Raw genomic sequence first — 12841 nt, forward strand, 5'->3', positions numbered from 1 at the left:
CGTCTGCTAAATGACAGTAGTAGTAGTAGTAGTAGTAGTAGTAGTAGTAGTAGTAACCACATGGATTAAGGAACATCAGCAGGGACACACAGCTCCCATGTGATCGGATTGTGATCAGATAGCTAAAAATCTGCAGTGTGAACATCCCTTTTTAATCTTGCTAGCATTTGAATCTATCAGTAATTAAAATACATCAAATAATTTAAAAAATACATTAACAGACACCATTTAGATGTTTAAATATTTTGTACTTTGGCAAATAAGACATAATCTAATTTATGTAAAGTGTGTAACATGGAACTTTTACTACTCCATGTGCATTGTCACACTTTCTTGCATTTTCCTCAGCCAGGTTGCCCGTCGTTGTATTGATCACACATCTCTAAATCATTGTAAATGACATCGTTGTGCTGTTCCTGACAAGTCTGGACAGCTCTCAGGACAGTTGCGAGGCGTCGATCCAGTGCAGACAGGTGAGGCTCAGACAGGAGGGGAGCCACTGCTGCCAGAGGATCCCGAGCCAACGATTCACGCATGACATCACTCAGGCGAAACTCAGGGAGGGACAGGAGACGCAGGCGGAGGAGAGTGGAGCGGCGAATCCTGAAGAGAAAAGGAAAAAAGGAAGGAGGACAGATTCAGTTGGGATAGGAAAATCTGAAATCTCATTTCCTTTATATATTGCTGGACTGTTTTTTTGGTACTACATCTGCTACATTTATTTATGCATGTCGGTCCATGTCAATTGATTCACCTGCAACACTGTTTCAATGGTATGAGAATAGACGGCTCGTCCTGAGAGTGTCTTCCAAACCTGGAAAACATTAGCAATGTAAATGAACAAAAACACAAGTTTGACATCCAAGTTAAAGGTTGAGTAGATGGTGGAAGGAAAATCTACAAGACCAAGAGGAATTTTGAGAGTGGACAGCAAAAATGCTCAGCTTCTTTCATCCATCTTCCATCAAAAACCATCTCGCCCAAACACACGAGGACCATGAAGGTTCACCACCACAGCAAACATCATCACTTAATCCACCCTTAAGCACAGCAAGCAGAGCAGAGACAAGCTGAAAGGTGATGCTCATGGTACTCACGCTCGTCCGTTATCTAAGTGCAGCAGGAAAGTGTCATTCCCAAATTTCTCAAATGTCTCGTAGTGGTGTCTGTCCATGTTGCCTTTTTGATAAAAAAATAGAAGTGAGTCAGTAGATGCTGAATGTGTACATCTGACCTTGCATTGTGAGCGAGCACCATGATTCAAACTAAAAAGGGGATGAACTGACTCATGAGGAAGTCCAGCACAACCATGTCTATGAGGTCCACCAGTCTGGTGCCACGGTTGTAAGGTGGTGTCTGTTTCACCGTGTCGCAGTAAGATGAGTTCTTTTCCCACCTGAGATCAACACAGAGGTGAGTTAAACAAAGTAGAAGAAAACATTTTTGGAATTTTATGTGTCTGAGGCCCAAATTAGGACATGTCCCTTTGGTCTTGTCTAACTTGGGCTGCTTAGACGTTTGACTATGGATTTTATAGGGAAAAGGACCGAAGTGTTTTGGCAACGTGCAGGCTTCATCAGTGTCTTTTAGCACAACTTTAAATTGATGCAATTTTATATTAACTTAAATGGGTGTTGGAGCCAAATATAGCAATTTATGAATAAAATAAACATAAGCAACCCACAATCAACATAACAGGACAATTTGTCCCCAAGTGACACCTGGTACTTTCCTGTCTTCATCACAGTTCAAGACTTTCTTTTATTTTATACAGGAGCAACACTATTTGCTCTTTTTGGATTGAAACTCTTGAGGATTGCTTAAATTCTTAAATTAGTCCAATTTATAAAACCTCTTTAACTACAAGGTTGTTTAAAACCCTGAACACAAACAACGGAAAGGTAACACACGGACACACATGTAGTTCGACCTGAAGACCACTAGAGGGCAGTGAGCAACCACCATTCTGTATGCACTCAGGTTCTGCTGAGACTCAACATACATCACGTTTATAACTTTACAGATAAAACCTGTGAAAATAAAAAAGCTGTTTAAGTGGCCAGAGAAAGCATTTTCTGGCTCATGTGATCAAATCTATGATAGCAGTCAGGATAAGAACAAGACTGGCTGCAGACCCCTACCAAGTAAATCGTTTTTGTCCGTACGCTGATATTGCATTTCATGTATATTTCATGTATTAAAGTGTAAAACTGGCCCATAAACTGTAAAGGAAAACGTGGCCAATATACACCAAGTACATACTCTGCCAGCTTGGTGAGGCTGTAGGATCGTCTCCATGGCGACCTCCAGGACCTGCGGGGAGCAAGGGACAGATCGGGTAGCATGCTAGCCAGGGAAACTTCCACGGCATGTGGTCGCCCGCACACTGGGTTCTCTGGTGAACAGTAGTATTCACACCGGCCATAGAAACACACGTTCCCAGCTGGAAGGAGCCAGAAAAGGACATGTTTTCATGGAAATGCAGGGAAATGTGCATGGTTTGTAAAATGTGAAGCATACATTCACCCACCTGGGGAAGTGTAAAAGGTTCTGGACAGTCTGCGGTCAGTGGTCACCTCTTTGATCTCTGTGGTGGCGTTGACAAGTCGACCGGCCACTGGAGGAATCCTGTTGAAACCCAGCACTCTGAGATGGAGGAAGAGATAGACGGAGATATAGAGATGGGAATGAGCGTGAACAGGAACCGCACGTAATGCTTCTGACTCGGTGACTTATGTTTGAATGAATGGGACCCCTGCAACCGTCACACGCCCTCATCAACACATCCTCTAGCTGGCTCTCTTAAACTAAATCTAACTGGGACTATAGTCGCATTTCCATCACCCCTACATTTGCGCTAAACCCAAATATCAAAAAAGAAATCTTGTAATGGAAACGTCTCTAATAATAAAAAAAACTCCCAAATATCAGATAAAAACAAAATATCTTTGTCCATCCTCTTCAACGTTGAGATTTTCTTTTTTTGTTGTTTTGAAGAGAAGTCTCAGAACGGAACACGGAGAGTTACAAGAATAACACTTAATCGAAAAAACACTGCACAATGGAAACACCGACCACTTGCAGCACCTTTTATTGCAAATTCATAGATTTGATTTTCTTTTGTGCAAAAGTGTAAAGGAAATGGGACTACTGTTGTTCCTGAGATACGTACTGCCTCATCACCAGGAGCTAGGTTTCTATATGCTGCTATAGTTTCCTGTTTTAAGTCTAAGAGTGATGTTTTCTATTGAAATGAGTGTTTTCTGTCAAACTGTGTGGACTAAAACATACCAAGCAAGCCTCACTTTATGGTGAGAGGTCCAGAGACTTTAGTCTGTTGACTTGATGAACTGTTCTTTCTCAGTGAGCATCGTGGTTATAGAAGTATCGTTGAACATTTTCTTGTTAGCCATGAGCTTTCTTGCTAGTTTTTTGGATTCTACTATGAGTTGTGTAGTTACTCTGTTTGACGGTTACATGCCAGAAACAATTTCAGATACGCATGTTTGTCCGTAGCAACAGAGCATGTAGGAGACATTACAGCTAACTGCACTGCTGTATTGAGCATCGTTGCTCCTTCTGTCGTCTCTGCTGGTTAGTTTTATTAGCCTCCTTTTCTTTGCTGGTTGAACTAAAAACAATGGATGAAGCATTCGGTCACGTCACCCAATGGTTTCTGAAGGCCTGTTTTGAAGCATCTTTATCTTCGGTTGCAGCCATGTTGCTCAAGAAGCTGACAGAAACATGCCTACCACGTCAATCAAAATTAACTTTGCTCGCAGTTCCTTCAGCCGAATCCCACCAAAATATCTGCAGAGCTGCCGTCAGAGGTTTAGTGTGGAATATATCATTTAACACGTTGACTCAATGCTGAAATCAAAAATGACTGGTGCGTTTAGCAGACAATGGGTTCCTACAAATGTCTGGTTGCTCAGTTCACTAAGTAAGTTGGATATTTTAACATGGAAGTCAATGGAGATTGCTTCACTTTCGGAGCCAGGATCTATCCATCCTTCGAAGAACTGCAGCGAATCTTGGTCCTGCTTTACCCCAGTTGGTAAACAAATCTATGTAAACAGTGTTGGACCACACTTGAACCGTAGAGAACTGAAAGCTAAAACAAAAAAAAGACCATCCCAAAACCAAACACATTTATAGTATAGGGAGTATAGGCTTATGCAAAAATCAGCGGTCCAATCCCTCAGAAGGCAATGCATGAAAGACCATCATTCATCAACAGCTTATGTAACCACATGGACAAGAAATTACTTTGAGAAATCTTTGTCAAGCACAACAATACACAGCTACACTCACAAATGACACATAAAACACTTAGAAAGAGCAGCCTTGTGTTAACCTTGTCCAGAGGCAGCATCTGGAATGGACCATTAAACAGTGGGAACATACTTTAGTAAAATGATTTAATATTCCCCCATTTTTTTTAAAGAAATGGATGCTGAAAGAGGGCCATCCAAGCTGTTATCAGTAAAAGCCAGCCTCTCTGATCTTATGTGTGTCATTGGTGCCCTTGACAAAGGTTATTTACCCATTTGTGACGAAGAAAAGAACTCTGAGCTCTTAGAGCAACATATGTTGCCTTCAAGACCGCAGCTTTTCCAGGAACAATCATGCATTTTTCAACGAGAAAATGCAAAACCACACACCGCCCACATATTACAAAGACATGACTGAGGAGGTAGAGGGTGTGAATACCGGATCAGCTTGCTTGCACTTCTAAGCTACAGAGAAGGTGTAGAAAATGTTTAAAACATGCAATAATGACAAACATGTATTATTTCACATGTTAAGACACGTTTGCAGGAAAATGGGACAAAACAACTACAGAAATACTTTATCCTCAATGCTGGAACGCCTGTTTCATACTTTACACAGCAGTTAAAGCTTTACTGTTCTAATGTTTGGGAATGTGTTGCAGACTTTGATTGGAAAAGTGAATGAAAATTAAGAAATAAAATTCAGCTGGAAAAAAACAAACATGCGATATCTTGGGTTGAGGTCTAGAATTACACAAGGTTAATCTTAACATTGCATGCTGTAGAAATGTACACCACCCTCCTGGACACATGTACTAAATCTTAATGGGTGAATGATTCCAGTATCAGACAAGAGACATGTTTGTTACCAAAGACTCTGCTCGCGCAGAAAGATGCCTGCTGCCCGCAGAGAGAGCGTGAAATCATCTTTACCTGTCAAGGTGGAAGGCAGCAATCTCTGCATTGTGTCTGTCAAAGTCTGAGAAGTAAAAGATGTTTACATCGGTCTCTGCATCTCTGGATTGCCTGGAGAAAGGAAACACAGCCGCATATATGGTTTTAGGAAATACGATTCCTCTCAAAGCGTGCCAAACAGTGTTTTCTGGCAGGATATTGATGTTTTACCTCATGAGTTTGAGCAGAGCTTGTCCATAATTTGGAAATGTTACAAGCAGTTTCAGCTGTGTGCCTCCTGCCTTCTGAACTAACAGACACAATCCAAGCAAATATTAAGACCAAATAAATTATACAGCAGAGACAAACAACGGCTTTCTTTTGTCACAGAAATGCATTGCACGCATGTATTTTATATTGAAAATGAAAACTGCAGAGAGTATTTCTTCAAGGCAGCACATTTCACCTGTTTCTCCACATGGTGGCTTATTGCATAATTAAACCACCAGCTGCTACCGGAGGCTCCATTATGCCCATAACTGGAATATGACTTGGATAAAGTACTCAGTGAAATTCATTTTATATGTGCACCTCTGGTGGACATATTCATAAGTAACTTGCGTGATAAATATTGATCCTGATGAATATTTTTGATACCTTCAAGTAATTTTATGGGTAAAAACAGGAGGATTAGGATCTGGTTAGCTAATCATTGTCAATATGCTTTTCCTTAGCAAAGTTCGGCTTTATTGCTCATTGTATCAGACTTTAAAGTCACTCTATGTAGTAATACCACTTCTGACCACACATGGTGTCATTATGTTAATGAGTCACCTATGTTGACTGTATAAAAAGAACTGGGCAAACTCACTGTGACATCACTGATACATTTTCTGAACAGGGCTCTTGAAGCCTTTATTTTTTTGGTTTTATTAAATGGTGCCATGTTTGTTGAAACAGACACCACCTCACCCCAGTTAATCAAAAAAAAGGGCCAAATGGGCAAATTGACTAATCGTGTAGACTGGCTGAAACAAGTAATATACTTTACCTTGGCTGGCTTACCTGTGAGGCTAAGCAATGTTATCTCACATTCATTTTGATCAAATCTGTCACATTCAGTTATTGCTACCAAAGCAACATCTGTAACAGGTGCTGCCACAGCTGAGATAATGGCTAGTGGAGCTCCACTTGGACCCACAAGGACCTTACATACTGGCATTTCTTTGTGGAACATTTTGGCCTTCTGCCAGTCTCGGTGCCAGTAGGTAAGAGCCACCTTCTGGACAGGCATGAAATCTGAAGACTCCTTTTTTTCCACCTTCCGGGGTAGACAAAAGGGTTTAAAAAAGGAGAGACCTGTTGTGTATGTAAGGGCCATCCGCCCATTCCATAACAGAGTGTGATATTTAATAACTTTCTGATGTGGAAGAACAGTCAGCACCATGCATCATTATTCTTACTCACTCGCACTTAATAATTCAACATGCCGAATTTGGTACAAGAAAACGTATTAGTTTTCAAAGAGAAGATCAAATCAGGTACTACATTCTGGTCTGCTATTAAAATGACCAAAGAAAGAGTTGAATAAAAGCAGCTGGAACCGCATCCCTTCACGTCAAGGAAAGGATGCTGTCAACCGTCGTCAGGCCAAATAATCTCTCACAGTTATTCAGTATGACATCATGTTGAGAAAAAACGGACTAAATTTGATTAAAGTGACATAAATATTATTAACTGATCCTGTTTGCTGCCTGTAGTTGTAAGCACAGAGTAGCTGCACGATAAGCCGCACCTGTGGTTAAAACCTGCTCACAAATCTAAACAGACCAGGACACTTCGAGCTGGTGAGGAAGACCTGGACATCTCTTGGCTGGTTAGGAAGACCCGGACACCTCTGGTTGGTGAGGAAGACCCGCACACTTCCAGCTGGTGAGGAAGACCCGAACACTTTGAACTGGTGAGGAAGACCCTGACACCAACAGCTGGTGAGGAAGACCCTGACACCTCTTGGCTGGTGAGGAAGACCGGACACCTCCGGCTGGTGAGGAAGACCCTGACACTTCCAGCTGGTTAGGAAGACCCAGATGCTTCTAGCTGGTGAGGAAGACCCGGACACCTCTGGCCGGTGATGAAGACCCAGACACTTCCAGCTGGTGAGGAAGACCCGGACACCTCCGGCTGGTGATGAAGACCCAGACACTTGCAGCTGGTGAGGAAGACCCGGACACTTCCAGCCGGTGAGGAAGACCCAGACACTTCCAGCTGGTGCGGAACACCTGGATGTTTCTAGCTGGTGATGAAGACCCAGACACTTGCAGCTGGTGAGGAAGACCCTAACACTTCCTGCTGGTGAGGAAGACCTGGTCACAGGTTACGGTCCACTGCTCTACTGATTGCATCGGAGAGTGATTGCCAATACTGGCCATGGACAAGAAGCTAATTGCGGCTGTGGCAGGTTTCCCTCTGCTGTCTGTCTGACAGCGAGGGGAGGAATGCAGCTTGGAGGAAGGTGGCAGAGGTTGTTGCTGTATTTTAGACTTGAGTTGCCCCACCAAACCTCAAAATCAAAGCTGGATCACACGTGGTTGGTTACACTTATGGCATGTAAGTATTTCATCCATCTGCTATTAAACTGATCATCCCAAGTCATGTAGTCCAATGGCATTAAACGTTATTATACTTCTGGCCGCTCGGTGGCGCAGTGGGTTAAGCAGCGGCTCATATACTGAGGCTACAGTCCTCCTGCAGTGGTCGCAGGTTCGAATCCGGGCCTGCGCACCTTTGTTGCATGTCATCCCCATTCTCTCTCTCTACCCCTTTCCAGTCTGCATCTTCAATAAAGGGCCACTAGAGCCCAAAAAAATCTTAAAAAAAAAAAAAAAGTTATTATACTTCTGTGGATATCTGCTTGAACTTCATTTGTCTTTTTTTTTATCCATTACATCAAAATAACACAATCGACACCAGGATGCAGTCTAGTATTATAGTGTGGCACTCATGGTTAGAAGTAGTACACCTACATAGACTCGCATTAAAGATCAAATCCACACCTGTGCTCGCTGTCTGTCAAGTCTGAAATGAGACTGAAACCAGACTGCACGCTGGGACGAGAGGGTTCTGCAAACAAACTGAAAAGATGAAAACATTTCCACCTTTAACAGTAATTCATAATGACATTCCCCCGATTAAGATGAAAATTTCCCCAAATTCAAACACACATGGAACACTGTCGTGATTCATTTGCTAAATGTGAAAACGGGGATGACATGGTGGGGGAAATCAAATCAGGCTCTAGCTGAGATTAGTGCTTAATCTGCGTCGTATAACACGGTTTTATTATTCATTCCACCACGTCGTGAAGACGGGGCTTTGCTGTCGAAGACGGGCAAACACAGAACGAGCCTTTGTACACACTGAGGGAAGAGAAGCTGTGTTTGTATTGTGGTACTAGCGCAGGAACTCGGTGTGTGTTACTGTGCGTGTGTTTACTGCTGTGTGGATAGTACATATTTGTAGGAGGATTATATTTATGACCTTACAGGAAAATATCATGTTCGCTGCCAATTCAAGATGTTCCATTTCCAGAATCTTCTCTTAGCTCTCGCTCGCTGTGTGGAGTTTTATTGACATTGGTTTCTTTGTCAGAGCCAGCACCTCTGGCCTCCTTCCTTTTTTTTCAGTTTGTTCCCTTTCTTTGTAACTTACAGGATTTCATAGACACTCCAGTGAAAGTGGCTATATCTGCCTGGCTTTTTTGAAAAAAAAAAAAAAAAGATTAAATAACGGATGAAGATGAGACCAAGAGGTTCAGGGTGAAGTAAACAATGGTACAGATTTAAATTGTCCCATTTTCGTAATCCTAAATTTAGTGCATCACACAGATGGATGCAGGTTTGAGCAGAACATGGAGGAGTTCACCTCGATAAAGGATGTTTTAAGGAACACTGAAAGGGAGAGTCTGAATCCTGTGATCCTTCCCCACCTTCTGTGCTCCATCTTCAAATAATTCTGCTTTGATTTCAGTGCTGTTCCTTCGCCCTGTCCTTCCCTCTCTTTGTCATCTCACCATTTAGCTCCCACCTATTCCTTTTTTATTCGCTCACCAGCTCCAAGTATAGGTTGAGTTGCCAAGTAATGAGTCAGCTGGGCCAGGTTGGGGTCTTTCCTGTCATACAGCTCCCGGCGCGAGATGCTCAGGTGGAACCGCAGCCAAGGAGGGTGAGTCTCTTTGTCAGTTGTCCAGGTGACTTTATCGTAGCCTTCCTCCTGACTGGCGCTCTGCCTTCAGGGGAGGATATAGAGACACATCACTAAACCAGAAGGATCAGAGGATTTTAAATCATTAGAAAACTGCAGGGATCTCTATGATGCATAAAGAAGAAACTATATTAGACAGCGCAACAAAGATAAAACAACTCTTACAGGGAACATGAAAAAAGATGCCTTTTTTTATTCTGCGCTTGAAAACTCATATTTATGTGTCTGAAGTCCCAATGAACCCAAAACTCCAGCATCAAACAACCGTGTCGCTTCATTTGCAGCCTCGTCAGTCTCAAGACATCCTCTTCAGTGAGCAGTTCAGATGTGCACGGTTCAGTTACTTCACAGAACCAACCCAGTGGAGAATTATCCAGCCTCTCCAACAACGTGTTTGCTGAAATATTGCCCATGTGAGCAATAGTCCTGAACCTCTAGGTTTTCAATTTAAAAAGCGACAGCCAGGGTTTATCGAACCTAGAGAAGACGGATGAATTAAACTATGAAGTCACTATTGTAAAAGAGGGATCAGGGTCGAGGTAAATATACATTTTTGAGAAGAAAATAAACTGTTGTTTCAGTGTAGTGTGCTACTGTGATCTCACTTTGCTGTGTGGATTTTTCATGGTAGCTACGAGCTGCTCCTTCATACAGTAATAACAAGATTCAGGAGTTGTTCATTGTAATTTGAGTCCAAATTTATGCTTAATTTGGTGGCACAAAGTAGTAAAAGTAGTAAAATCTTAGAAGTCTAACGCCTGACTCCACCACCTACAACCTGGTGGGATGCTGTCACTGTTATTTGCACTTATTAAAGGAGATTGAGGCAGGATTTATGAAAAAAATTCAGTTTTCTAGTAATAATATCAGATGAAGCGTTCCAAACCAAAACGAATGAGCCCTCTAGTGTATCTCTCCGTTGCCTTGAACAGGCTGTGTGCTGCAAAATGTGCTGCAGTGCTGGGGCCGAGTTTCCCGCGCTGTCCTGTGGATGTGACGTCAAATGACGCTGCATGCGCATTCTCCCCGATCTCCCGTGCCGGCTTCGCTGTTGGCTGCAGTACCCCCAACGGCCGTCGTGGTGAAGGGTGGCGCTATAGAGTCTCATTTCTTAAAAGGAGCCTCATGCTCCTTTAAAGTGTGTGATGAGTGCAATTATTTAAATGTACCACGATTGAATCCAAAACCGGTCTCCAGAGACTCAAGCGTCTTCAGTGGTGGCAGCTGCAGGGCTCCACGTTTGTCACTAAACAAACCGTCAGTCTACTCTTAAACAGATATTAGGTTCTCACTCTTCTAAGAAAACTATTGGGTGTTTTGTCTCCTTGATTGAATTTCACATCTTCTCTCAGAGTCTGTACGATCGTAAAAGCTTTCAGGTCATTGGTATCCATTCACGACAACAACATTAGCTCGATTGAAAAGCCTCCGACCAACATCACCAGCCTGTTGGAAGATTCACAACCATAGTCCTAAAACCAAAGAAGCACTAAGAAGTACAACTGAAAGAGTTTAAGAAGATGGAAGCGATCCATAACAGATCAATGACAATATCCCCAAGTGAGCAAGTCAATTAGCAATGAGCTAAATTAGCACCTACACGTTCCCAGCAACAGGCCACTGTCATTATGTAGTTCTATTTGTGGGATCAATAAAGCTTGATCAGTTTCATTGCAGTTAGAGTAGAGACTTGTTTTTTTTATACTCCTGTATTGTAGCTACGCAGAAGGCCAAGCTAGAAAGAATTAGAAGAAAGAAAATGCAAAAACCTTTCAAAGGTTGACAAATTTCAAGCTGCTGTTTATCACTCGTGTGGTCGTCTTTGTGGCTTCTTTTGGGAGTTAATCAAACGCAAGACTGGTGACAACAGGTTGATGATTGACACATTCATGACTGTGTTACTCAGTAGTCTTACTCAAGACGTAAATTCATTATAGTCTCTCAGTTACAAGTATAAACAACACATTGGAAACATGTGAACAACGGGTCAGCCTGGTGGAGAACCAGGGGTTCATGGAAGATGAATCCAGAAATGTGTGACATGGTTAAGTTGATGTTTACACCGTCACATCTCAGGTGAGTCAGGTCCCAGCAGGGCAAACAGGAACTGTTTAATATTAATCAAGATTAAACTTTGGAGTTTTACACATAAAAAAGGACGTCAGGCCTTAAAGAGAACCAGGTCACTCTCTCAAACGCCTCAGTTTCACGACTACCTGAGCAATCACAAACCCATGCTGTTCCAGAGAAGTTGTTGTCTATAAAGATCTGTTTTCTTCATCTGTCTCACTTACCACCCGTTATCATCAATGATGAAGTTCTCAATCTCCTCTTCCTCATTTTCTGGATCCCTCACATCTTCATCAGGCTTGACTCTGAGCAGCCAGTCGTCCGGTTGCAACTCTGGGCGTGGCAGGTTGAACAGCGGATGCTTAAACAGCTCCTCCAGCTTTTCCTTTCGCATCAGTTTATCGGCTCCATTGAACTTTTTTGCCTTTCCGGCGACGTCATTGAACGAGCCAGTCCCTTTATGGTCAAACGTGTCCGCAGTCAGCTTGTGACGATCTTCATCCTGGGGGCTGGTTGGCAATTTATTCGAGGACGAGGCAGCAGAAGAAGAGGAGGAGGAGTGTAAGACGGGGTGATGGTGATGAGTATCTGTTCTTGGACTAGAAGACGAGGTGGACGAGGGGGAGGTGGGAAGCACGCAGGCGGTTTGGAGGACTGACAGGCAGAAACATGCCAGAAGGAGGTGGAGAGTGAGAGACAAACATGCCAGGCCCAGATAGATGGAGCGAGTGGACAGACCCAGGTTCCGCCTTACCATGCTGGGAGAAACATTAAAAGAAAAAAAGAGCAGAATATCATCAGCACTTGTATCATCACAGCTAAATACTCATATTATGTCTATCAAGGCCAAAGCAGCATTTCAGTTTTAACATACTGTGACCAAAAAAGTCGACTCTTCCCTGCATGAGAGCATGTGTTACAGTGATTACTGAATCCAAAACTCAGTCTTAACTTCACCCCATCTCTTTGTTTAGTACCAGCCAGGTGTGAGACTCAACATAAGCTTTCATGAGAAGAGGGGGTTGGACTGGAGCCTTTACTTCAGCTCCAGCAGTCCTCGCTCCAGACCTTATTTCCATGTTACTGCTGCTTAGTTGAATATCTCTGTTGTGAGTTGCTTCGGGTCTTACAACGCAAACAAGGCCATGTAATGTTCCGGTAGTGACTCAAGGATGGACGTAAGGGTTCGACCAGAATGGGAGTAAAGTTACAGTATTCAGCATCGTAGGCCAGCATGAGCTAAACTAAGCTGAAGTGGATAGTTTGTGCATCTTTACCCAAGGAACCATAGCAGATGAGCCCAGACCAAGACACAGCAATATGTTAGTGGTTAAAAGCACAAC

The 12841-nt window shown here is 42.8% G+C and overlaps 1 protein-coding gene across 1 annotated transcript; it reads right to left on the reverse strand.

The window, feature by feature from the left end:
• Positions 1-287: 287 nt before the first annotated feature.
• Positions 288-12255, reverse strand: fam20cl (family with sequence similarity 20 member C, like). The gene is made up of 10 exons (XM_061711782.1): positions 11723-12255; positions 9275-9453; positions 5400-5478; positions 5208-5300; positions 2531-2646; positions 2263-2443; positions 1287-1396; positions 1098-1179; positions 755-814; positions 288-603 (listed from the first exon to the last, which is right to left on the reverse strand). The coding sequence occupies exons 1-10, from the start codon at positions 12253-12255 to the stop codon at positions 345-347; spliced, it is 1692 nt and encodes a 563-aa protein (XP_061567766.1). The 3' UTR covers positions 288-344.
• Between the last annotated feature and the right edge of the window lie 586 nt (positions 12256-12841).

The sequence above is a fragment of the Cololabis saira genome, chromosome 21 (genome assembly GCF_033807715.1).
Source record: "Cololabis saira isolate AMF1-May2022 chromosome 21, fColSai1.1, whole genome shotgun sequence".
Taxonomy (NCBI): domain Eukaryota; kingdom Metazoa; phylum Chordata; class Actinopteri; order Beloniformes; family Belonidae; genus Cololabis; species Cololabis saira.